Genomic DNA, 25967 nt, shown 5'->3' with positions numbered 1-25967 from the left:
GAAAATCACCCTCCCCACAGACCACTTCTTAGCTAAAGAGAAGAAAAGATAAACCAGCTTCAGGTGGGACACTGCCAAAGCCGGCCACATGGCATGAGACAGTATGGCTCGCTCTGGCTAGTTGTTGGCTGGTAGGCCTCTGTGCTCACAGCGACCGGAGTTCTCTACCACAATAAGACAGAAGCCCTGGAGAACATTAGCTTAATGGGGTTGTTCGGAAGATGATTGGCTTGGAGCCTGCAGCACCGACTTAGCAGCCTTGGCTAAGAACTCCATGGCCTATTCGGTGGTGGCAGATGGGAGCTTGGACATAAAACTCAGCCAGCAGCATCCATCTGTGGCTGCAGCCAGGGGCTTTGTGTGACAGAGATGTTGCTGGAAGTCATGCTGATATGGACAGCTCAGCAGCGGGCACCTCTGCAAACCTGGAGAAGATGCCTGCTAAAGCCCACGCTTCTCTGTGACAACTGCCTGCTCAGCTCTGCCTGTGATCAACCCTTTGATAGCTCAGCCTGTCTTAGAGAGCCACCTGCCCTGGGGAAGCTGGGCCAAAAGCAGCCATAGGATGCAGGCAGACGCCATGTGGAGGAGCGGGGCTATCTGCTGCAGACAGCTTGCAGCAGGCTCTGCTTCTGTACTATGTGATATTTGACTCAAAATATGCGCGTGCTTCTCTACAAGCTCTCGTTTTAACACAAGAACACCATCTGCCTTGCAGTGAGCTCTGGAGGTCAGATAATCTCCATCAGACTCAGAACCGGATTAAGACCTACGGTGCCATTTTCAAAGGTGCCATTTTCAAAAGTGACTTAGGCCCAGATTTTTAAAGGTATTCAGGAGTTGCTCTGCTCACTGCTGACCTGGAGCCTCAAAGGTAGCTCCTTTGGGAACTAGGTGGCTAAATACCCTTTGGGGGTCCAGGCTGGCGTGTGACAAAGTGGGGATTTTGGTAACATTTTTATGATCGCTATGCACGACTCAGTTTCCCTCTGTGCTCTGCATAGCTCCCTAGTGAGTGCAAATGGGTTAAAAAGCTGCTCTTAGGGCAGAGCAGGAGCTGTAAGGTGTTCGTAACTGTTGGGGGGGTGGGCTGTTGGGGGGGCGGGTATGACTGGGTCCTGAAAGGAATGGCTGAAACTGACGACCTATCAGTGGAAGATCTGGGAACCCCAATGGCCAGGATGTTTGCAACCAGCACCCCAAAGGAAAGAGATTGCCCCCCCCCGCACACCCTTTGGCAGGAAAATGGAGCAAAGGCCCCAGCTGGAGAACAAAGGGGGCAGGTGGCTGGGATACAAGGACAAAGGGAGTGAGAGCCAGACAAGATGCCTTTGATGGCAGCGTGGCTGAAGGGAGCCTTGGACAGGCTGAACTCTGCCTCTCGCTCTGATTCTGTACACCCAGGGACTAATCAATGGTGACCTTGTTTTGCAAAGGCTGTCTGGTGACTCTGGATATAATCCCTGAGAGCCCTGAAGTGGCCCAATCCAAACTTCCTGCAGAAATCTGGCTGGGTTGGATTCGCTGCAGGGAGCCATGGACAGAGACAGGGAGCGCTGGTGCCTGAAGGCCATCTTGGGGTACGTCTACCTTCCCAAGACAGACCTGCAGTGCTGAGTCTCAGAGCCTGGGTCTCGGGCTGTGGGGCTAAAAATAGCACTGTAGATGTTCAGGCTTGGGTTGCAGGCCCAGACTCTGTGAGGGTCTTGGATCCTGGGTGGGAACACCGACATGGTTATTTCAGTCCATTGACCTGGCCCCTGAGACTTGCCTTTGCAGGTTTTTCTTTGCAGTGTCAACATACCCCCTGGGGCTAGGGGCCTGCCCCTGAAGGGTCTGGCACACTAAAAGGGTCACTCCTACGGGTCTGGTTACAAGGCAAGGCACAGATCAAATCCTGTGGCTCTGTGATGCTATGTCCCACCATCAAAGGTGATTCATTGACTTTCAGTGAGACTTAAGCTCTTATGTAACTATATCACTCCTGAATCCCATAGGTACTTTCTGAAAACTTTACCCTTTGGCACTATTGGCCCTAACTCCCGTACTTAGTTGTTGTTTTTTTATAATAATAAGGTTCCTAGCCTTTGTGGTGGTTAAGCTCTAAAATGTGACCAGAGTGTAACCCCTGTGGTGATGTCTGCCTGAGTCTGCAGAGAGGCTGAGACAATTGCTCTGACATGGGGCGGTGGGGGAGCTACCTTATCCATCCCAATTTTAACTCGGAAACTTGACTGCTCTGGGGAGCCCTGTACTGCTATTGCCAAATTGGGGGCTCTGGGTTGGGCCCCTGGGTGCTGCTGCCCTGCATTGTGGCTCAGCAGGGGCCCCTACAGAGAGAATCCTTTGAGTCAAGCCCAGGTGAGATCTCCACTTGCCTGAAGGCAGGGAACAGCAGACTCAGGCTGCTGAAAGAGGCGAGGCAGAGGCTTTCCATCAGCTGGCTCTTGCGGTGGTAGCTTCTGCTGCTAGCATCCCAAGTAGGGTGCGGCTGTAGTGTGGAGAAGGGCACAGGTGACATGGCTAGGACCCTGGTGGCTTTTAATCTGGCCCTAATTGCAGCAATTAGGGGAGTACATTCCAGAGTTGCCAACATCTTTATCACCGGTCTTGTGATATTTGATCAGTCTAAAAGCCCCAGCTCCTGGAGTCCTGTGAAACTCTCCACAATCATTTTTTAGAGAGAGAAGTCATCATCCAGTCCCCTGTGTTGCAGAGAAAAGCTTGAACATGTTAATCCCTAAAGGCTCAGAAAGCAAATACAGAGAATCCAGAATTAATTTTTAAGGGTTTTTTTTAAGCCACTTGTGACTTTCGGGGGCCCAACTCATGGTTTTTGAATACATGGGACTGGCAATCTGGAGAGTTGGGGATTTTACTATAAACGCACAACACAAGTTCTATGTACCAAAGGTCACCTAGGATAGTGACACATGGCCTCACGGCATGGCTACCTCCCCTCTGAACATGCTAAAGAACCTCAGAAAAGTCAAACATGAATCTCTTGAGTTCCACAGCCAGGAAATTCCCTCTACTGCTCCAGATCACTGTGCACCTACCTATCCTCCACCCCTTCAGAACCCCAGCGGAAAGATGCAGTCAGTAATGATTTGTGCTTACCTCGTATTTTCTCCACAGCGGAGCTCCAAGCACTTTTAAAGAAGGAGCCAGTGTCATGACTTTTTAATCCTTTAAAAGATGCTTAATTTCTTAGATCATGTCGACACGCAGAAGTTGCACTGGTTTAATTTTAATTTGGCTTAAAAGCCAATTTAAACCTGGTCTACGTTACAACATTAAATCAACCTGTGTCAACTTTGTTTTGCTTGTGTCCACACCTAAATTTGCTGAATTGGTGTAACCCACCTTACTTTGGTTTAAAACTGGTTATATCAACACAGCTTGCACCTGAAAATTTGCCAGTGCAAGGTAAACCGTTGTAAAACAGGTTTAAACCAACTTCAGAGTGTCCATACATAAAGCTGCATTGGTTGAATTGAATCACTTTAAAATGTCAACTTTAGTACTTGTTTACATACAAAAGTTGTACCGTTTTATCTATACCGGTGTGGACAAAGTTATGTCAGGCCTTGTCTACACTACAAATGCTTTGCCTGTACAGATATACCAGCAGACCCTCTAGTGTAGACACAGCATATGATAACAGAAGCAGGTTTTCTTTTGGCATAGTAACACCACCTCCCCCACTGACATTAGCCACGTCAATAGGAGTGCTCTTCTGTCAGCACAGCTGTTGGTCACACCCCTGACCAACATAGTTATGCTGCCAAAACATTGTAGTATAGACCTGACCTCAGTATAAAAGTACTTATACAAGAATAGCTATATCTAGAGGGAAGGGGAATAAGACCATGTCTACGCTACATAATTGACTAACTTACGTCACCATACAGCTGCCGCAGTAATTGTATCACTTGTCCGCGTCTATTCTTTGCTCCTTGTATTGGTGCGTGTCATCACTAGGAACCCTTGTATCAATTGTACTGTCAATACGGGGCATTGTGGGATGGGTCCTGAAAGCCAGTAACAATCAACTTAAGCAATGCAGTGTCTACACTGAGACTGCATTGACCTAACTACATCAACCTTGATTCTACGCTGCTCATGGAGATGGAATCATTGTAGGGGGACAGTTACGTCCACGGGAGCGAAATTTCAGTGTAGACACTTCCCAAGTTAGGTCAAAGTAGCTGCCTTGTTATCTAAGTTACACCAGAATAAGGTACTTTTATATCAATAAACTAGTGCAACTCGTTCATTAGAAAAATCACACTCCAACCATGATAATTACGCCGCTATAAAAACCGTGTGTAGACAAGACCTTCATTAAACCAGTGAAACTCTGCCAGGCCTCTGAAATTTTCTGTAATTTTTTTCCCCCCATTTGCTGTAAAATTTTGAGACTGCAGGTATTTTAATTTTGGGAGTTTGCAGGCAAGGGGAGGGAAGGGAAGGGGATTGAAAATTGGGCCACTGAATAAAACTGGGCCTTTTATTTGGTGGTCAGAATAAAATTGGGCCACAGATTTCCAGAGGTGCTTAGGGAGTTTGGGTGCCGAGCATGAGCTGCCTGAAAGGGCCAAGCTCCTGCCCTTCGGAAAATTAGACACCTTTATGGAGTCTCAAGGTGGACACCCAAAAGCTGTTCTTTTCTATATAGGTTCTTCTATTGCGCTCATCTCCCAAGTATCTGAGCGCCTTCCAGCTGGGTACTAAGCGACTTTGGTCTCTCATACAACACCCTAGAGGAGAAGCGTGTACAGTAGAGTGTCTTGTTTTGGTAAGGGTTTCTAAAACCAATATGCATGTCACTATATCCTTAAGTTCCAAATGGGAGGTCAAAGAAACCCTGCACTTGGAGTAGAAGATGTGAGGTTTAGTGCTTGGGGGAGTTCAAATAGCTCGTCACTTATGAAAGGCTTGGCCTGTTAATGGGCTCCTGGTTGATAACTTTAACTGAAGAGAGAGTGCAGTCTCTCTCCCTTGCGGGGGATCCTAAATAAATATTCCACAGAAGTCCTGGGTTTGTCTGAACCAGCCCTGAGTTAATGGTACCTATTAGATCTACAACACTCCTGTTCAAATTGAACAGACTCTATTCCAATGAGTATCGTGCTGTATTTCTAATCATGCCAAGTATCCTGGAGGCTAAGGCTGGTAAAACTACATTCTATTTTATTTGCCTCCAACAGAAAGCAAGAAAAGTCACAAATAAACCATCGTCTACGACTCAGTGGTGGAGAACTAAACTCAGCACGACGCATTCCAAAAAAAAAACAAAAAACCAAGAACGCAGCCGCAAACAGATCCCAGCTCCCGGAAGTGTCAGACGGACGTTCCTACAGGGGTTGGGAGAGGACAGGTCTCTGGGGAGCCACGCTGGGATCTGGTGACAAAAGGAACGGATTCCGTCCTCAGGGAGCTCAGTTCTGCTGGAGAAATGGCCTTGCTGCGGCCGCTGCCTGCCCAGCACGAACCCCTCATCTGCTGGCAGCTGCTCTCACAGGCAAGGGCAGGTCACAGCAGCATCTGCAGCTCCGATCCCGGTGGAGGCTTTTCTCACCCTGCGGATGTTAGCCCAGAACCTCAATGACATTTAGGCTCCTAAAATCCACTGATACCAAAGGAATAAATACCTTTGAGGGTCTGGGCCATCCTGGGTATGTTGCAGAGGGAGGGGTGTGAGTGCAGCAGAGTCTCTGTTTAAATCTCCATTATCCCTACACAGGACCCCATAGCAAATGGGGGAGCGGGGGGAGATGACTAGCTGGCCTGCCAGGTTTTTTGTCTCCCTCCGTGACTGGGGGCGGGCCAGGACAGTTGATTTCTTCAGCTTCCTTCTCATCTCTGCCCAGCCTCGTCCTTTCAGAAATCAGGAGGCGCTGCCAGCCTGCCCCCACCACCACCTCCGTCACTCATCTGTAGCTCTTTAGAATTCAGGGATGGCTTCCCCTGACATTTCTTGCCTGTCCGCAGTGCAACGAGTTCACAGTTCTCAGGCTCAGCTGTCTGGTCTGCATGAGCTAACCCTGCAGTCTCCCAGTTCTGTATCCCCCCGACTGCATCTTGCATCACTGCAGGGAACAGGCAATAATTTCCTACCCTGTTCCTGTTGCTGCCTCTGGGAGGGCGACGGCGATGCTCACAGGTTAACAGCATGGGAGGCGACAGTGCCAGGATGACGCTCAGAGATCAGTGGGTGGGAGGGTGACAATATAAATGTGACACTCATAGGTAACAGGGTTTGGGGCTACAGTATAAATGTAACACTCTGAGTGGTTGAAGTGGGATTATCTGCCTACTAAGGCTTTTCCCCTCTTCCTTGGGAAGCGCCGTAGAAACCAGCTCTTCTCCATTATGCTGTGTGAATTCATCCCCATGGCACAGAGACTGAGGCAAAGACCTGTCAGCCCAGGCCCTTAGCCTCTTGTGCTCTGAGCTAGGGTCAGGCGCAGGTGGGTCTCTGTCTCTATGGGAGATTCACTCATGCTCTGAGACATCTGGAAATACCTTTCGAGGGACTACGGTTGCCACCCCTCCAGGATTGTCCTGGAGTCTCCAGGAATTAAAGATTAATTTTTAATTAAAGATTACATCATGCGATGAAACCTCCAGGAATACATCCCACCAAAACTGGCAACCCCACTGTGAGACACAGGGAATCCCAGGGCAGCTGCGCCAAGGGTCATTTATACTGCATCTGAGTGTCACGTTTATATTGTTCCCCCACTGTTAGCCTCCATGTGTCACATTTATACTGCTCCCCCACCTCATTAGCCTCCATGTGTCACATTTATACTGCTCCCCCACCTCATTAGCCTCCATGTGTCACATTTATACTGCTCCCCCACCTCATTAGCCACCAAGTTTCACATCTGTACCATTCCTCTAGCCTGTTAGCTTCTGAGCCTCACATATATACCATTCCCCACCACACACACGCTTTTTAGCCTCCGACTGTCATGTTTATCCTATCCCCCTTTCTCTCCCTCCACCCTGCAGCCCAGTCCGTGCATCCCCTCAGGGTTCCTCCTCCCCATGGCTCCTCTGGTGTTTGATGAGGTTGGCCCGGCGAGTGAATCCTTTCCTGCACTGGGAGCACTTATAGGGTTTGCCACCCATGTGGGTCCGCTGGTGGATGATGAGGTCAAGAGTGAGGCCGAAAGCCTTCCCGCACTCGCTACACTTGTAGGGCCGCTTGCCCAGATGGCTGCGCTGGTGCTTGGTGAGATGTGAACTCTGGCTGAAGGATTCCCCGCACTCGGGGCATTTGAAAGGCTTTTCTCCGGTGTGGATACGCCGGTGCCGCTCCAGGTGGGAGACCCAGGCGAAGCCTTTCCCGCAGTCGCTGCACTTGTAGCTCTTCTCCGCTGCGTGGCCCTGCTGGTGGGCCAGGAAGGCGGCGTTGTCCCCGAAGCGCTTGCCGCAGTCCCCGCACTTGTAAGGCCGGTCGGGGGAGTGGGTCTTGCGGTGCTGGAGCAGGTGGGCCTTCTGGGCGAAGCGCTCCCCGCAGCTAGCGCAGGGGAAGGGGCGCTCGCCCGTGTGGACCCGCCGGTGCCGCTCCAGGTGAGAGGCCCAGACGAAGCCTTTGCCGCAGTCGCCGCAGCGGTGGGCTCTCTCCCGCCGGTGGGAGCGCTGGTGCCGGGCCAGGGCCGGGCCAGCCCGGAAGCACTTCCCGCAGTCACCGCAGCGCAGGGGTTTCTTGCCCAGGTGGATCCGCTTGTGGCGGGCCAGGTCCGAGCTCTGACAGAAACTTTTCCCGCAGTGCGGGCAGCGGTAGGGGCGCTCGCCTGTATGGCTGCGCCGGTGCTTTGCCAGGTGGGAGCTCTGGCTGAAGGCCTCCCCGCACTCGGGGCATTTGAAGGGCTTTTCGCCGGTGTGGATACGCCGGTGCCGCTCCAGGTGGGAGGCCCAGACGAAGCCCTTGCCGCAGTGGCTGCACTTGTGGGGTTTGTCCGCCGCGTGGCCCTGCTGGTGGGCGGCCAGCTCGTCAGGCTGGGCAAAGCGCTTCCCGCAGTCGCCGCACTTATGGGGCCGGTCGCTGGTGTGGGTGCGGCGGTGCTGCAGCAGGTGGGAGCTCTGGCTGTAGCTTTCCCCGCACTCGGGGCAGCGGAAGGGGCGCTCGCCGGTGTGGATGCGCCGGTGCCGCTCCAGGTGCGAGGCCCAGGTGAAGCCCTTGCCGCAGTCCTGGCAGCGGAAGGGTTTGGCGCGCTCCTCGGTCGGCTTGCCCTTACGCTGCCGGCCCCCAGCCGCCCCACACTTGGAACTCTTCCTGCAGTCGCCGCAGCGAGTCTGGGCCGCGGTGCCCTTCGGCTTCCTCAGGCCTGGACCGCGCTGCGTGGCTTTGTCATGCTTCTTCCCTGGCTGGGCTTTCTTTTGTTCATCGGAGCCGGCAGGGCTCTTTTCCCACTCAGGGTTCTGAGACGTGCATGGTTCCAGCTCCTCTGAGCCTTCCTCCTCCTCTTCCTCCTCCTCGTTGTCGCTCACCAAACCATCAGCTGCTGGGATAAAGGGAGAGAGAGTCCAGGCATGAGTCACTCCCTGCACAGGGGGGGGGGGGGGGAGGGGGGAAGGAACCCGGATTTCCCCAAAGAAGAGAGAGGAAGGGGTTTATTCTGCCTTCACATCCCATCTGAAGACTCCAGGGAAGGGAGCTGCTGCCAGGTATGAGCCAGGACGGTTGGGGAACCATGACTGACGTCTGCCACAAATACACATCTGGAGTTAGTTGAAAAGCAACAATTATGATTTGTGAGAATTTTTTTTAAATGCTTTTTAATTTTAACGTTGTTTAATTTCCCACACCAAAGATGTCACTGTAAGAACATGAAGTCAGGAAAGTCACAGAATTTAAGGCTAAAAAGGGACCCACCGGGACATCTAGTCTGAAATCCCTTTCCCTCAATTTTCAGTTTTCGAAAAACCATCTGCAGTTTAAAACTTTGAGCTGTCTCTAAAAATGTTCAGTTTTCATAAATCAACCAACCGACCAACCATTTTATTGCAAAACAGTTTTTTTAAGAAAGGCAGATTATTTTGATTTTCCAGTTTTGGGATGAAAAAGTGGAAATTTTGACCAAAATGAAGATTTCCTGCAAAAATGTTTGTTTTGGTGAAAACGCTCCTTTTTTTGGTCCTCCCTCTTAAAAAAAAAAAAAAATGTTAATGAGCAAATTCCAACCAGCTATAGCCACAACGTCTGCTGCGGGCTACAAACCTGACCCGGGTGGGAGGAGGCAGAAGCAGGGAGCTCACGGGAATTCCAGCGGCTCTGTTGTTTGTGCCCCGTTGACCCAGGTGGATGGGCCGGGGGAGTCTGATTCACCCGGTTGCTCACCTGCGTGGGCTCCGCGGGGGCTCTCCCGTCCCTGGAAATCCCGGGCGGATGGCTCCTCCCCTCGTTCCATCCAGGAGATCAGGTCGGGTTTAGAAATCGGAAATAGTGCTCGTGGGGGAAAAACAGGTGATATCAGGGTTCATTAGGTGTCTCTACTCCAGCTCATTGCCCTCTGATTCTGCCTTTCTGGCTGCCCCTTGTCCTGGGGATCTCTTTTCTTCCCCAGCTCTTCGCTGGCTCAGCTGTTCAACAGCTGAGTCCCTCTCTCCTGGCCTGGTCTCTGTGATGTGTTCTCCTCTCTCTTTCCGATCCAGGCCTCATCTCATTTTCCTGTCCCCCAGTTCATCCTCCTGCCCCTGCCACTCACAACTTCCCTAACTCCTCTGGTCTCTTTCTCCCCTTAACTCTACTGACTCCAAGCTCACAGCCTTCAAGTCTATGCCTTCTTCTTCTACACTCGCTTACTGTCATTCCTCTCTGTCCGTCTCCTCCAAACCTCCTGTCCTCTGGCCTATCCTCTGGTCTTTATAGCCTGCCCAGCCCTAAAAGAAGACCATACATGTTGCTGTTCTGTCCAATCAGCGGCCTTGACTGCACCAGAGAAATTTACCATGCTAAAAGCCGTTTCAACCTCCCCGCATGCTTGTAGCACGCCCTGGGTCCACTTGCAAACGTGCTGGGCACAGTTATGACCTGGGCTATGTGAGTAAGGACTTTCCAGGGCTGAAGTCTGACCTGCATTAGTCTTCTTAGCGTATGCGCGACATGCCTTAGGGGGCATGTGACCAGGGTTCATCACCGAATTGTGCCCGTTGGTTGGATCATTAGCTTCCCCGGGCCGGGTACTGACGGGGAGGGCGATGTGAACACTGATCAACGCCCCGCCATGATGTTAGTGCTGCAGGGAAGGTAAGCTAGGCAGAACTGTCCGACTAGTCCTGCGGCCGAACCACAGCTGGTCCTATGGACACTGCGCTGGGCTGGCAGTCGGGATGCCCAGATTCTATTCCTGGGTGACCTCGGGCGAGTCACTGCCTCTGTTTTCCCTCCCACCCTTTATCTATTTGAAGTACAAACTCTTTAGGGCAGGCATCCCCACCAGCTAGGTTTGAAGGTGAGGCGAAGTACTACAGAACCCCAATCTTGGCTGGGGTCACTCCAAATAACAAAAATAACAGCAACGTCCGTGGACTCTCCAGCTGTCGGAGAGGCTACCCAGAGGGCACTGCCGTTTGGGAGGTGAATGCAGGACAAACCTGCAGTGGTTCAGTAAGCCAGTAGACCGCTGAGATCCTTGGGATTACAGCTGTTCAGCTCGAATGGCTTCATTCTCTGGTGTAGACCAAAGGCCTTGACTGTGTCATCCTGCTCTGAGCTAGGCCGAGCCACCCTCCCCTTTTGTCCTCTGACTCCGTGGACACCTTCCTTCTCCCTGGCCTAGAGCGTGTAGACTATCAATAAATAAAGCAGATTTTGCACTAAATCTATAAATGACTCAGATTTCAGTTTGCTGCTGTTCACAGGGCTGTATTACGGACCGTTCGCAGCAGCCAAGGAGCAGCAATGTGGTCAGTAAGGAGACCCAGGTTTAATTCCTGGTTCTTCCACTTATTTTACCCCAGGCCTCCTCTGTAAAAAAAACTGAGCTAATGATGCTCTCCTGCAAAAGCTGGGAGAGCCAACCCAGAGCTGTTTGTGATGGGAGCGGGGTCCAAGCACCTACAACCAATGTTAGCATGTCTGGGACCATGCAGGGTGCCTGAATTCTCATGCATTAGCCTGGGCGGTTTGGGGCCCTGACAGACACCATGCAGCCCGTTCCTCCTGGTTACTGAACTGGGAAACTGAAAGTATCTTTACTTTGCCTCAGATCTTCAGTTCACCACCTCAGTTTCTTCGGATTCCTCCTTTCAATCCCCATCACCTCCTGCCTGACAGCCCTTCTTATCCCACGCCACAATCTCTTTCCTCTGGCGCCTCCCCTTTCAGGCAGGCCTCTGTTCCCCTCCATTATAGATGATTTCTCCATCTCCCCACTCCCTCCATCCCAGCTCCTAAATACCTTTGAGGTTCTGGGCTTCTGTGCTCTGCCTCCATCCAGCCCAACTTCCCCCCTCTCCACTAGCCGAGCTAGCAACCAGCTCCTGGCCTGGCCTATCCCCCCAAACACATCCTCATTGCATTCTCCACTGCCACAGCCCGGACCACATTTCCCCCCAGGCCTTCCCTGAATGGAGAGTCCAGGACACCGTTCCCTCCGCGTCCTCCTCCCACTGCACTCTGGACTTGTGGCCTCTGTCCTCAGCCCCCTCCTTGCTCCACGGTTTTGGCCGTTGTCTGGTTCCCTCTGCCTCTCCCCAGTATCCCCTTGCCCCGGCATCAGACCCGTCCTTCCACAGCCTCCAGCTCCCATGGAGAGAGCGGGTTGAAAAATGAACAAATAAATTGATATTCAGGCAAAAAATTGCAAAGTTGTTTTCATCTCAGTGTCCCATAGTTTTTAAAAAATTCAATTTTCTCCCAAAATGTGTATGGAAATTGTTCATTTCCATTGTTCATTTCCCCCCAAAATTCCATTTCTTGGGAAACAAAAAAAACCTGTTGATAATGGTTTTGATCAAAATTTCAGGAAAACAAGTATCCAAAAAAAAAAAAAGCCCCCCCCCCAACCAAAAAACTGACAATTCTTTGAGGGAAAAAAATTATTTTCGGAGGCGGGGAGAAGCCGTCTCTTCCTAACAAAAAACATCTGGTTTGAGAACAGTTGACCACCTCTAGCCCTGTGTCCTTTCCACTTATCCAGCCCCTGCTGCTCCTTAATCCTACGACAGCTCCTCAGTCTTCTCTTCACTATCGGCAAAGCATAGTTCTCTGTGGCAATTTGCTTAGGATTCATGAAACGTTTAATACTCAATCAGTATCAAGGATTCCCGTGGGGCTTTCTAGCCACACAGGAATGACACCTGCTCCCTCACATCTGGCTTCCTAGGCTGCAGCTCCCTGCCTTTCTTCTCCGCTCTGTCCCATCTTCATGGAGAGGGGAAAGCAGGGCGGGTGGGTGGGAAGGAGTGGATTTAAGTTGGAGAGAAGAGAAGGGAGAGATGAAAAGAGTTCCTCACCCAGGGACATCAGGGTCTCATAGCTTTCCTGCATGACGTCCCGGTACAGGGCTCTCTGCCGCGGATCCAGCATCACCCAGGGCTCCATGGTGAAAGTCACCTCCTCTAACGTCACCAGTGACTGTAACGACAAACGCCCCCTGCTCAGTACCAGCGGCCCGTCTCCCATATGTTGCACCTGTCACCGAGTGTCTGGCTCCTTGGAAAAGAAGTGGATCCAGCACCCCTATACCAGGAGTGGCCAGACCTCCCGATAGCAGGGGCTTTGTCTTATATACGCAGCTACCCTCCCTGCTCCCTGAAAAAATGAGTCCCAATTTTTCACTCTTGCTATCTGGTCACCCTAGCAGCACAGGTGTGTCCCATTGGGGCTAATCTATGGAGACCCGGGAGCAGGACATCTGCTCTCAGGGAAGGGCTCCCAAGGAAGAGCCCTGCTGAGGTGCAGGGGGGAAGCTGCAGAGAATTAGAAAGGTTTGCTGGCTCTTTCTAGGAACAGGGAGAAAGACTCAGGGAAGGGGCAGGTGAGAGACAGCTGAGAAGAGGCTGAAAGAGGCAGGAGGGGCAGGTGAGAGATGCCTGAGCAGGGAGCGGGGTATGAGGTGTGTCGTTCAACTGCGTCGAAGGAGTTGTGTGTACCGGGGGGAATGGACTGTGTTTGGGGCTATTTTGTACCGTGTGGGATAATAAAGGGTAGGGGTAATATTGGATACAGGAGAACATGCGGTGGAGTCTGAGAAGGGGAACCAGATGGTGGGGTGCCTGCAGGGCCGTGCCATGAGGGGGCGTTTGGAGATGGTAACACCGTGACAACGTCCCTCAGAGAACAGGCCTGGCTTCATGCAGGTATACCAGGGGATGAATCTGCCGCGGCCTTTGCATGGACAGAGCCAGTCCTTTCGCTCGGGCCTAGACGGTGGCCCTTTGTCCCTGTTCATTGCAGACCCACCTCCCATGCACATCAGCCAACACCACGCTGCCTCACCCTGCACTTTCCTCTCTTTGGCCGCCCCAGCTCCGTAGCTGCTGATCAGTCCCGTGTTTGGGACCCTCAGGGCTGGTCTAAACTGAAAACTTACATCGGTCTAACTATGTTGGTCAGAGGTGTGAAAAATACACACCCTTGAGAGATGTAGTGAAGCCAAGCTAACCTAACCTAGACAGCGTTAGGTCCATGGATGTGGATTAGCTACAGTGACGGGAGAACCCCTCCCATTGCTGTAGTGAGCATCTACACGGAAGCCCTACAGCGGTGGAGCTGCAGCGGTGTCACTGTAGTATTTAAGTGTGGATGTACCCTGAGAACTCCCTGCCATACAGAGGAAAGGGCTGAGTCCCAGGTATTCCAGGGTTTATTCCTTTGACAGGTTAATGTCTACAACCTCCCCAACAGGCCCGTTCCCAAAACTCAGACCCGGAGTCACACAAGTCGCATCAGGCTTGTCATGCCCTTTCCTCCCTTCCTTCCCCTGGTGCATTTACTGTCCTTTTCCTCCTCCAGCAGCAAGCTAAAAATACCCTCACTGAGCTGAACAGAACTTGCTCCATGCCCCAGGAGGGCTGGGAGGATCTGGAGCGAAACGGGGCCATTATGCTGCAGCCGGTCAGGCTGAGAAGGGCGACTGGGGAGGTTTCAGAAGGCACTTGAGTCCACTTCGCCCCCTAGGCTTTTTCCTTGCAGACAGACACTAGACCGGGGTGGGCAAACTTTTTTGGCCCGAGGGCTACATCGGGGTTGCGAAACTGTATGAAGGGCCGGGTAGGGAAGGCTATGCCTCCCCAAACAGCATGGCCGCGGCCTCCTACCTGCCCCCTCCCAGTTCCCGCTCCCTGACTGTCCCCCTCAGAACCTCCGACCCATCCAACCCCCCCACCCACTCCTTGTCCCATGACCGCCCCCTCCCGGGACCCCCCGCCCCTAACCGCCCCCTGGAACCGCATCCCCTATCCAACCCCCCTGCTCCCTGTCCCTTGATTTCCCCGACCCTTATCTATACCCCCGCCCCCTGACAGGCCCCCTGGGACTACCATGCCTATCTAACTGCCCCCTGCTTCCTGTCCCCTGACTGCCCTGACCCCTATCCACACCCCCACCTGCTCCCCAGGACCCCACCCCCTATCCAACTGCTCCCTGTCCCCTGACTGCCTCTGGGACCCCCTGTCCCTTATCCAACCCCCCCCCCCCTTCCCCTTACCATGCTGCTCAGAGCAGCAGGAGCTTACAGCTCAGGGGGAGCTCAGCGGCAGGGCAGGACGGTCCCGCGGGCCGGATGTGGCCCGTAGTTTGCCCACCTCTGCACTAGGCTCTGTCATAGGTGCTGAAACTAGGGGTGCTGGGGGTGCTTGGTTTGAAGTCATTTCCATCATTTAAAGGGTTTACAGTTTTGTTTAATGGCTTTCAGCACCCCCACTGTACAAATTGTTCCAGGACCTATGGGCTCTGCCTTGCTGGGAAAACGCTGAGGGCTTGTCTACACGACAGGTTATGTCGGTGTAACATATGTCGCTCGGGCAGGGGGGGTGAATAAGCCATGCCCCTTGAACAATGTAAATTACACTGCCCTAAGCTCCGGTGTGGACAGCGCTATCTGGGTGGGAGAGCTTTTCCTGCCAGCATAGCTACTGCCTCTTGTGGAGATGGTTTTATTATGCTGACGGGACAGCTGTCTCCCGTCAGCTTAGAGCATCTTCACCAGACGCCCTGAGCAGCTGCCCCGCTGCAGCGCTTCAAGTGTAGACGAGCCCCCTGTGTCACTTTAGCAGACCCGGCCTCTCCCATCAGCACTAAAGCCACCCAAACATTTTAAACCCTGCCAGGAACAGAGTCTCTTACCCATGTGTTAGAAAAGAGCAGAACCCAAGAAGCCGCCTGTTTTGTGGGATTCCCCTTGAGCACAGGCAGAACAGCGCAGGGACAAGGCAGAACTGGCTTTTCCTCTCTCTCTGCTCCTCACCTTGTTCATGACAAAGTGAATCTGCCCAGGAACGCTGCAGTAAATGGGTCTGGGCAGGTTTGGCTCCCGGGGCTTCCCAGTGTGACACTTTCATGACTGGCACTTCGGTCCTGCCCTGCTCCCCGGCAGAAGTGGCATGTGTGTGTGGGGGGGTGTTGTATGGTGCTGGGTTAGGCAGCCAGGGGGGCTCTCTGCTCCCTCCGAACCCAACAGCAGCCTGCGGGAGGGTGATAACAAGCAGGGGGCTGAATAGGAGGGTCTATAACCTGGCCATGGGGACAGAAGGTGGGGGAGTGACTGAAAGGTGACTGGACAGAATTAGGGAGGCTGGTGGAGGAAGGGATAAAATGGGGGGGAGGCTGCCCCAACTTCCCTACAGCCCTCCCCAGATTCCTACAAGGCCCACCCTAGCCTGCCTCAGGATCCCCCTACACCCACATCCCCCTACACCCACAACAACCTGCTGCCCCAATTACCCCAGACTCCCCACACGTTACCTAGGGCGCTACGGGCTGTCCCCTCCTCAGTGGCCTCTGACTCCCTGCAATACCCTGGTCCCCAGAGGTGCTCTGGGCTCATCCCCACCCCCCTTTGTTTGGGGAGATGTGGGGAACCCCCAGCACTGGTTCGAGACCTGGGGGGACCCCCCAAAGGGGAATCTTCTAAGCAGGCGTCACTGGCAAGACTCGTCACCCAGAGACCGGGCGCAACACTGGGCCCCTTTGGGAGCCCATAATAACCTCCCTCCCCACTGATTGCTCCTGCTGCCCCTGCCAGCCTCTGCCCCTGTCTCCCTCCTGCCCCCTCTCCCCTCCCCTCGGGCTGGGAGACTCGGTCCTTGGCCCGGTCCTGGGGCGGTCGCTCTCCCGGCGCTGGCTCGGCTCCTGCCGGCGCTCGGGGGGGCAGAGCCGGGGGGGTCAGGGAGGGCAGCAGCTCCGGGACTCGCAGACCCCCCCGGGAGCAGAGCTGGGGCGAGGAGGGGCCGTTGGTGCGGAGTCACTTTCCCGCCCGGCCCCGGCCCTTCCCCCGGGTCTCCCCCCTCACCTGCAGGCTCCGGCTCAGGGGCTGGCGTCGGCAGAGGCCGGGGCTGCCCAGGGGCTGGTTCCACCCACCGCAGAAAGTCCCCCCGGCTGGGCCCCGAGCGGGGTTAATGCAGGTCTCCGACGCTCCGCAGCAGCGGCTCAGTCTGGGATCTCGAGTCACAATGGAGCTGGCGCCCGCCGCCACTACCAGTCACCCTGTCTCGCTCCGGAAACCAAACCCCGGTATCCGGGCCGGTGGAAACACAGGGCGCAGCCTCCCCTCCCCGAGCCAGAGCCCTCTAGAGGCCGCCGAGACAGACTCCGCTTTCCCCAGCCCCTCCGCTCCCTGGCAGAACCTCATGCTCTTTCCAGGTGCGTCTCTAGCTGCAGCCCACAGCACCATGGGATCCAGTGCCACATGGGCTTTCACCTAGCCAGGCATCCTCCTCCCAGCGGTGCTGGGACGCAGGCTACCCCCATGCTACAGCTGGGAAACGAGGCACAAAGAGCCTAAGTGACCTGGGATAAAAACATAAGGGCCCTACTGGCTCAGACCAACGGCCCATCTAGCCCAGTAGCCTGTCTTCCAACAGTGGCCAATGCCAGGTGCCCCAGAGGGAATGAACAGAACAGGTAATCATCCAGTGATCCCATTCCCAGCTTCTGGCAAACGGAGGCTAGGGACTCTATCCCTGTTCATCCTGGCAAATAGCCATTGATGGACCTACCCTCCATGAACTTATTTAGTTCTTTTTGAACCTTGTTATAGTCTTGGCCTTCACAACATCCTCCGGCAAGGAGTTCCACAGGTTGACTGTGCGTTGTGTGAAGAAATACTTCCTATTATTTGTTTTAAACCTGCTGCCTAGTAATTTCATTTGGTGACCCCTAGTTCTTGTGTTATGAGGAGTAAATAACACTCCTTATTTACTTTCTCCACACCAGTCATGATTTTATAGACCTCAATCATATCCCCCCTTAGTTGTCTCTTTTCCAAACTGAAAAGTCCCAGTCTTATTAATCTCTCCTCATATGGAAGCTGTTCCATATCCCTAATAATTTTTGTTGCCCTTTTCTGAACCTTTTCCAATTCCAATGATGAGCGAGACAAGGTGGGGTGAGGTAATATCTGTTATTGGGCCAACTTCTGCTGGTGAGAGACAAGCTTTGGAACTTAAGCTATGTTTACATTGGCATTTTTGTGACTAAAACTTTTGTCACTCCAGGGTGTGGGGAAAAAACAACCCCTGAACCAGTAGTGTAGCTGGGGGGGAGCAGGGCAGTGGCCACTCTCACACTGAGCACAAATGGCACCTTTTTAATTTTTTGGTGCCTTTTTAATTTTTACTCACCCGGCAGCGCTCCGGGTCTTCAGCGGCATTTCAGCAGCGGGTCCTTCACTCGCTCCGGGTCTTCAGTGGCATTTCAGCGGCGGGTCCTTCACTCGCTCTGGGTATTCGATGGCATTTCGGTGGCTGGCCCTTCAGTGCTGCCGAAGACCCGGAGCGAGTGAAGGACCTGCCGCTGAAGTGCCACCAAAGACCCGGAGCACCGCCGGGTGAGTACAAGTGGCTGGCACCTTTTTTTATGTCCGCTCCCGCTGACAGAGCTATCGTTGCTTATTAAGGGTGGTTTAATTAGCCAACAGGAGAACTCAACACAGGAGACCTTATAGCGGCACAGCGCCATTGAAAAGTCTGTAGTGTGGACGTAGCCTCAGTCAGTAGACAAAGAGTGAATTGAACCCATATGACCCAAATGTAAGGCTGGCAACCCAAACCACTGAGCCTTTCTTTCCTTCCTAACTAAATTAGGCTTTTAACGGTTTATTTAATATGTTTAGAATCTCCTTCCCAACCCTTTTGTGAGACAAAACATCTGAAAAGCCATGGCTGGATTATGCTCTTGTTTACTCCAATTGCTGTCCCACTGAAATAAATGTAAAGATGCAGGCTGTTGTTATCTTTTCAGGCTAAACGGCGCCAGCCCCTTGTGAGGCTAATTCTCCTCTGTCTTGACCTTGTTGTCCTCATTTACACTTAGAACCCAAATCAGAATTCTCCACTCCCTCACACACACCCGAGGCTTTTCCCCTTGTGTTGTCATTTACATCAGCAGTAGCACTTTAGAGATTGGGTTAAACCTTGAAGCATGAGGTTTACTATCCCTGACAGAATGTGGTGGTGTTCATTGAAACAGTTCTGGATATTCTTGTTCGCCATATAAATCCTGCTGTGTTCTTGTCCTCAACAACTTCCTGTAGCAATGAGTTCCGCAGGCTAATTGCAGGTGGCACAAAAAAGTATTTCCTTATTGGTTTTGAATTTTCCCACCTTTTCATTTCATTGCATGTCCCCTTGTTCATTAGAATGGCTCTACTGGGTCAGACCAATGGTCTATCTCGCCCAGTATCCTTTCCTCTAACAGTGGCTAATGGCAGGTGCTTCAGAGGGAATGAACAGAACAGGTAATCGTCAAGCGATCCCGCTTTCTTCCTTTGCTACAAGACAGGAAGAACAGAAATTCCTGCACTGCTATCTGATTATCCACTTTCAAATCCCTTCTCAAAACTTTGCTTTGCTGGGATGTAAAAAAACCCTCAAACCTCAACCATGTTTTGGTCTTTTTCTGAACTGTAGAGACCATTGTCTATCACGCTGACCAATAGTGTCTCGGGATGGGGGGTGTTCAGGGGAGGGTGCGGGAAGAGATGGGGCAGAAGCAGAGCAGGGATGGGAAGAGGTGGGGTGGGGCATTGGGGGAAGAAAAGAATGGAGTGGGGGCAGATCGAGGACAGAGCAGGGGCAGGAAAAGGTGGGGTGGGCGTGGGGCATTGGGGGAAAGGGTGGAGTGGGGGTTGAGCACCCCCCAGGACAATTGTATTTCGGTGCCCGTGTCCATACCCATCTGATGTCTCTTGTTTCATACTAAGTTTCTAAGACGCTTAAGGCAGGGACGGTCTTTTTGTTCTGTGGGTAATGTCCGGGAGTAAGGCAGGGCAAAAGGGAGTCCTGATCAGAGTTCATACAAGAAGTCTGATCACGGTGAGATCCAATCCAAGGGGAAGGCACAGCAAGGGTGAGGCAGTGAGGCAGAGTCAGGTGAGGCCAAGTAGCAACTAGCAAGGCAATGACCTGTTACACAGACAAGGCTAGTAGCAAAACAGGAAATTTATATAGAGTCGCCAGGCAATCAGGGCCAAGACTATGTGGCCAATCAGGAAGTGGGTCATAGAACCCTGGCAGCTGGCCCACACAAATCTGTGAGTTCCCAATCCCAGTGTGTTGGTGTAGCACAGTGATAAAACTGTAATATGTCTCCTCTGGCTCTTTGCAGCACACAATATTAAAACACTGTGTGATTTAATTATTAACCAATCTAAGTTATTAATCAATCTGGATGCTTTTACTATGTAATTAACCAATTAAGTTAGCAACTTGCACCAAGTTATTAATTTATTTGCTTTGAGAAATATATATATATATTTCTGAGGTCTGAGTAGCACTGGTGAAACATCCCAGAGCTGTTTCCCGAAAACCCTGTGGGCCTGGATTCAAGATCAGCTTTTAACTGTATGCTTGTACAGCAACTAGTACAAGAGGATCCTGCTCTATGAATATGGCACCTAGCTGTTAGGACAATTATGTCCCCTTACAGTCATCTACTTTCTAGAGTAAACAATCTCAAAATTGTTTTTTTTCAAAATCAATGGCATTAATTAATCAGGGAGTGAAATACTATTCACAGCAAGGGTATCAGAGTTTGGCCTATCCCTAAGGATGATAGATTGACTGTGGATAGTACATTTTTCCTGGCAGATTAATTCCACAACAATTTTAAAGCCACTGGGAAAATATGCAAGTTGGATGTTTTTAAGCCATTATTAGATTGCTCAGCGCCACTTGCTCCTTTAATTTCATAGTCTGGCAATGTCTCAGTCCCACTTATTTTAAAATTAAAAATCTGTGAGCCTGATTCCTGCTTGTAAACATCTTCTGTTGTGGGGCAGAAGGAGTCTCATATTAGATGCCAGGATGAGATCTGTCTGGGGGCAGGTTATCCCACATCTGCTATAGCAAAGCTCTGTCATCTTCTGGAACAGTCAGAGAACTGACTGGGAACTGACCCAGTCTGGCAATTCCTATGTTTCCCACATACTATTCAATATGAATATGTGTAGCAGAATCTGTCCTAAGTGTACAGTGGACACAGAAATCACCCACTGATGAAAGAACTACACCTACACGCAGTATCTTTCTTTGCTCCAGTCACTGAAAACAATGAATAAATGGCACTGGGTCATCACAGACTGTATTCTTCACTTTTTTCTTTTCTAATTACTATTATTTATTTGTATTACTGTAGTGCCTAGGAGCCCCAGTCAAGGGCCATTTGTGCCAGGTGCTGTACAAACACAGAACAGGAAACAAAGAGTATACAATCTCAGTTTAAGACAAGAGACAACAGATGGATACAGAAAGACAGACCTGGGAGTACAAGGAAACAATGGTACAATGTTGGTCAGCGTGATCAGCAGTGTTCTTAGCATTCCAGCAGCCTAACCACTATCAAGTTTATTTGCCAGCTTCAGTAATGAAAAATTGTGTCCAGAGCAAAGCAACCTATTAAATATTTTAGTTCTCCTCCTGCCTTTAAGATTGTCTGTGAGATGAAACAATGTGAAAAGCACTTAGGCCCCAATTCAACAAACACTGAAGTTTAAGCATGCGAGAAATCTCAATTGACATTAATGGGACTACTCTGCGTTTGTGTTTGGCTGTATTAGGGACTGACAGAGTTTATCACCATGAGATCTAAGCACTGTGCATGGATTAAAGCAGTAGTCCCAAAACTTTTTCAGTCATGCCCCCACCTTACCCAGTCTGCGCCCCCCTGTCAGTCAAGAGCTGGGCCCAGTAACTGAGCTGCAGCCAGGCCAGAACAGTGGTCAGGAGCCGTGGCCAGGAGTAGAGCCGTAGTCAGGGCCAACGCTGGAACTACACCTGGGGTCGGGGCTGAAGGCAGTATGGGGCTGAGTGGTGTTCCCTTCCTGCCCCCCTCCCCCGTGGGGTCTGGCCTGGGCCCTGCTGTGCCCTCCCAAATGTTCCTCTGTGCCCCCCTAGTGGGGCGCACCCCACCGTTTGAAGACCACTGGATTAAACAAACAACAGTCAGGCTGCCTGGATGAAGTGATCTATTTAGGTAAGGTCTATCCTCTGATTTAGTATTTTTTTTTTTTTACTGAAATAGTTATACAGGAAAACCTCAGAGTTACAAACACCAGACTTATGAACTGACCAGTCAACCACACACCTCATTGGGAACCGGAAGTACGCAGCCAGAGACCAAAAAAAAAGCAAATACAGGACCGTACTGTGTTAAATGTAAACTACTAAAATAAAAAGAGAAAGCAGCATTTTTCTTCTGCACAGTAAAGTTTCAAAACTGTATTAAGTCAATGTTCAGTTGTAAACTTTTGAAAGAACCATAACGTTATGTTCAGAGTTACGAACAACCCCCATTCCCGAGGTGTTCGTAACTCAGGTTTTACTGTATTGGTAAAATCCCTAGTGTGTAGGCAGTTATATCAGCACAAAAGTGCTTATTCCAGTATAGCTTATTCCCCTTCTCATATGGGAATAAGCTATAACAGCATAGGCACTTGTATATTGGTATTACTGCCTCCAGGCTAGGGAGGTTGTTCTGGTTTAACTGCACCAGTATAGCTAAAGCGGTACAACTTCTGAGTGTGTATAGAAGGCCTAAGGCTTTGAATCATGTGCCCCTTCCCGTGAAGTATCTGGCCATTGATGCAGACGGAAATCGACAGACCACGAGTCTGACCCAGTGCGGCAATTCCTGCGCAGTGCAATGCGATTTCTTTGCGCTTGCAGCAAAGGGGCAAAAGGATCAGGAAGTCACTTCGCACCCAATAAAGAGGAGCCACTCTGAAATCTCTCACTCTCACCACATGTGCTGCTTATTCCGTTTATTTAAAAAATAAATAGATCAGTCAAAGCTAATTCTCATAGTCAGTGAGACCTAAACACCTGAATCTAGCCACAGTAGTAGCTGAGTTTGTAAAAGCATGAGGATTTCGCTTCTATACTCACAGAGGGCGGATCAGTGAATCCAGGCTAAACTATACTTATATTTCAGTAGCACCACTTGAGACCAAGGCCTCATTGCACCAGGCGCTGTACACACAGAGACCAAGAGATAGTCCCTGCCCTACGCAGCTTACAATCTAAGTAGACAAAAGAACAAGGACCATCCCTGTTTTACAGATGGGAACTGAGACCCATAGAAACTACATGCCATGTATTCAAAGAAGATTAAAGGAGCTGGGAACTGAGTTCCAGCTCTTCAAAGGTACAAGAGAACCTCACAGTTACAAACACCAGAGTTCCAGACTGAGCAGTCAACCACACACCCCATTTGGAACCGGAAGTACGCAATCAGGCAGCAGCAGAGACAAAAAACAACAACAAAAAAGCAAATACAGTACAGTGCTGTGTTAAACGTAAACTACTAAAAAAAAAAGGGAAAGTTTAAACAAAAAGATTTGACAAGATAAGGAAACTGTTTCTGGACTTGTTTTGTTTAAATTAAGATGGTTAAAAGCTGCATTTTCCTTCTGCATAGTAAAGTTTCAAAGCTGTATTAAGTCAATGTGCAGCTGTAAACTTTTGAAAGAACCACCATAACGTTTTGTTCAGAGTTACGAACAACCTCTGTTCCCGAGGTGTTCGGAACTCTGAGGTTCTGTTGTACTTAGGTGCCTAACTCCTATTGAAATCAATAGGCCTCAGTTCCCAGTGGAATTCAGCTTGTTGTCTCCCATAGGGGACTTTGAGAACTTCCTGCCTAAAGTCACACAAGAAGAATATGACAAAGTCAAAACATGAGCACAGGTACCTTGGGACCCAGTCCAGTGCCCCAACCGCTAGCTCAGTGATGCTCAGACCTCAGTGAGTCAGGAGCCAAATTAGTGATCAGCATTACTCAAAAGAGACACAGCAGTGTGAATTCATTGTTTCATTTACTATAGTACTTTATATTCAGGTTTAAACAGTATGACAGGGGAAATATTTAGTTTTCTATCTATCTATCTGTCTAATTCTCACAGTAAAATGACTGATCAAGCCTTATTATTTTATCAACTACAGCTGTAGTGACAGAAATCTTAACGTTATTTAAACCATGCTTATTCAGCCCTACATCCGCTCTTCATGAGCAAGGAAACACATGATCATAGTAAAAGTATCCTGACTGGTTAATCATAGAATCATAGAATATCAGGGTTGGAAGAGACCTCAGGAGGTCATCTAGTCCAACCCCCTGCTCAAAGCAGGACCAACACCCACTAAATCATCCCAGCCAGGGCTTTGTCAAGACAGGCCTTAAAAACCTCTAAGGAAGGAGATTCCACCACCTCCCTAGGTAACCCATTCCAGTGCTTCACCACCCTCCTGGTGAAATAATAACTTATTATTATAAGTTATTATAATAGTAACTGAAATAATAATAACGTAGTGCATGTTTAATAACTTAATTGGTTCATAACAGAGTACAGTAGAACTCAGAGTTACGAACACCAGAGTTACAGACTGACCAGTCAACCACACACCTCATTTGGAACCAGAAGTACTCAGTCAGGCAGCAGTGGAGAAAAGACAAAAATAAAGCAAATACAGTACAGTACTGTGTTAAATGTAAACTACTAAAAAAATAAAGGGAAAGCAGCATTTTTCTTTTGCACAGTAAATTTTCAAAGCTGTCAAGTCAATGTTCAGTTGTAAACTTTTGAAAGAACCACCATAACATTTTGTTCAGAGTTACAACCAACCTCTGTCCCTGGGGTGTTTGGAGCTCTGAAGTTCTATTGTAAAAGTGTCCTGATTGGTTAATAACTTAGATCGGTTAATAATTAAATCACACAGTGTTTTACTATCATGTGCTGCAAAGAGTTGCCGGAAACACATTAAAGAGCCACTTGTGGCTTGTAAGCCCCAGTCTCAGTATCATCATGCTAGCCCAACCTTCCTCTGAACAACACCTCCCAAAAATTACTCATCGACTTGCTTAATTGCAGCCCGGTTTCTCACAATTAGGCCTGGAATTAAGGTTTTCAGGGAGAGCCGACCATGTGGCAAGTCGGAAGTGGAGGCAACAAACCATTCTTGAGTTAGAAACTTTCAACTAAAAGTCGACATTTCTAATCAGGGTAGTTTATTTTAATGCTCTGGAATTCAAACAAGCCTAATAATGGGACCTGGAATTCAATCATGGTGGCAGCATGGTCTAGACCAGTGTTTCTCAACCTTTTCAGGTTGGCAACCCGGACACAGGGTGATGCTGGCCTTTGAGGGAGTGGGGGCCCGTGTGACTCATCAGGGGACTCCTCTCTCTCGTATGCAGGAGTACGCTGAGAACACGAGAGGCCCAATTCAGCTCTGTGTTGTGAAGCTGCGCTCCCCCCAGACTGCAAAGCTGTATTCAACTGGAACAAACACCAGGTCCAATACAGGTGTACGAAGAGGCAGTACAGGAAGAGATCTTCATTTCCAGGTGTTCCGGGTGAAGCCGGTATGTCCAGCTATGATCAAGGTTGACTCCCAAGTATGTGACAGCTGGAAGGAACGACAGTGACTGTCCTGGGCCATGGATCGAGAGGACCCCTCATCAGGCTTAAGAGAGGCCATGTGGGTGTTAAAGGTGTGAGAGACCTGATGAGTCAGGGGGCAGGTGAGAGCTGTCAGAGATCAGGAGACTGAAGGAGGCCTCTGGGGAAAACCGGTCATTCCATCCAGCTGTCACATACTTGGAAATCTAACCCAACCATAGCCGGACATACCAGCCTTACTGTACTGTACTTGCTTTATTTGTTTATTTAGGTCTCTGCTGCTGCTTGATTGTGTACTTGCGGTTCCAAATGGGGCGTGTGGATCACCGGTCAGTTCCTAACTCTGGTGTTCCTAACTCTGAGGTTCTACTGTGCTTGCAAACTGAAAAAACCCATTCTTCACACAGCTGTAATCACAGCATATTAGTTAAGAAGTACTGGCCTAGTGGGGTGGGCACTAGGCTGGAACTCAGAGCACCTGGGTGTTATTCCCATCCCTGCCACTGGTCTCCTGCATGACCTTGGTCAAGTCACATCCTCTCTTTGTCTTAGCTGTGCAATGAAGATTTATAGGCTGTCCTCTCTGTATCTGTTTTATTTAGATCATGAGCTCTTTGGGCCAGGGGCTGGCTCTCTCCGTGCCTAGCACAATGGAGCATCTATGTCAATTTGGGTGCTATTGCAATGTTAATAATTGGCTCTGCAGAGGCTAACGTGTCCTGTGTAGAGCTGGGCAAATTTTTGGGGGGACAAATAACTTATTCAGTGAAAAATACCTGAAACTATTTACAGATGTGACACAAATAGTTTCAGCTATTCACAAAATGAAGGAGCTGCTGTATACAGAAAGGTGGTTACCCTTCCCTTTATATTTATGACAGGGGACAT

At 50.4% G+C, this 25967-nt stretch overlaps 1 protein-coding gene across 9 annotated transcripts in view; it reads right to left on the bottom strand.

Annotated features, from left to right (window-relative positions):
* Positions 1-5174: 5174 nt before the first annotated feature.
* Positions 5175-25967, bottom strand: part of LOC125621767 (uncharacterized) — a 38743-nt gene continuing 17950 nt past the window's right edge. For 4 of the 9 annotated variants that reach the window (XM_075119449.1, XM_048819028.2, XM_048819025.2 and 1 more), the window contains 3 exons: positions 12478-12598; positions 9359-9466; positions 5175-8522 (listed from right to left, as the gene is read on the bottom strand). In XM_075119449.1, coding sequence (XP_074975550.1) covers positions 7042-8522; positions 9359-9466; positions 12478-12565 — 1677 coding nt within the window. In that variant the 5' untranslated portion in view covers positions 12566-12598 and the 3' untranslated portion in view covers positions 5175-7041. Of the gene's footprint in view, positions 8523-9358; positions 9467-12477; positions 12599-16475; positions 16718-25967 lie in introns of those variants that run through there. The other 5 variants (XM_048819024.2, XM_048819023.2, XM_048819031.2 and 2 more) reach the window with 5 other exon arrangements.

This window comes from Caretta caretta, chromosome 14 (genome assembly GCF_965140235.1).
Source record: "Caretta caretta isolate rCarCar2 chromosome 14, rCarCar1.hap1, whole genome shotgun sequence".
Taxonomy (NCBI): Eukaryota; Metazoa; Chordata; order Testudines; family Cheloniidae; genus Caretta; species Caretta caretta.
This window is presented reverse-complemented; position numbering and strand designations above follow the sequence as displayed.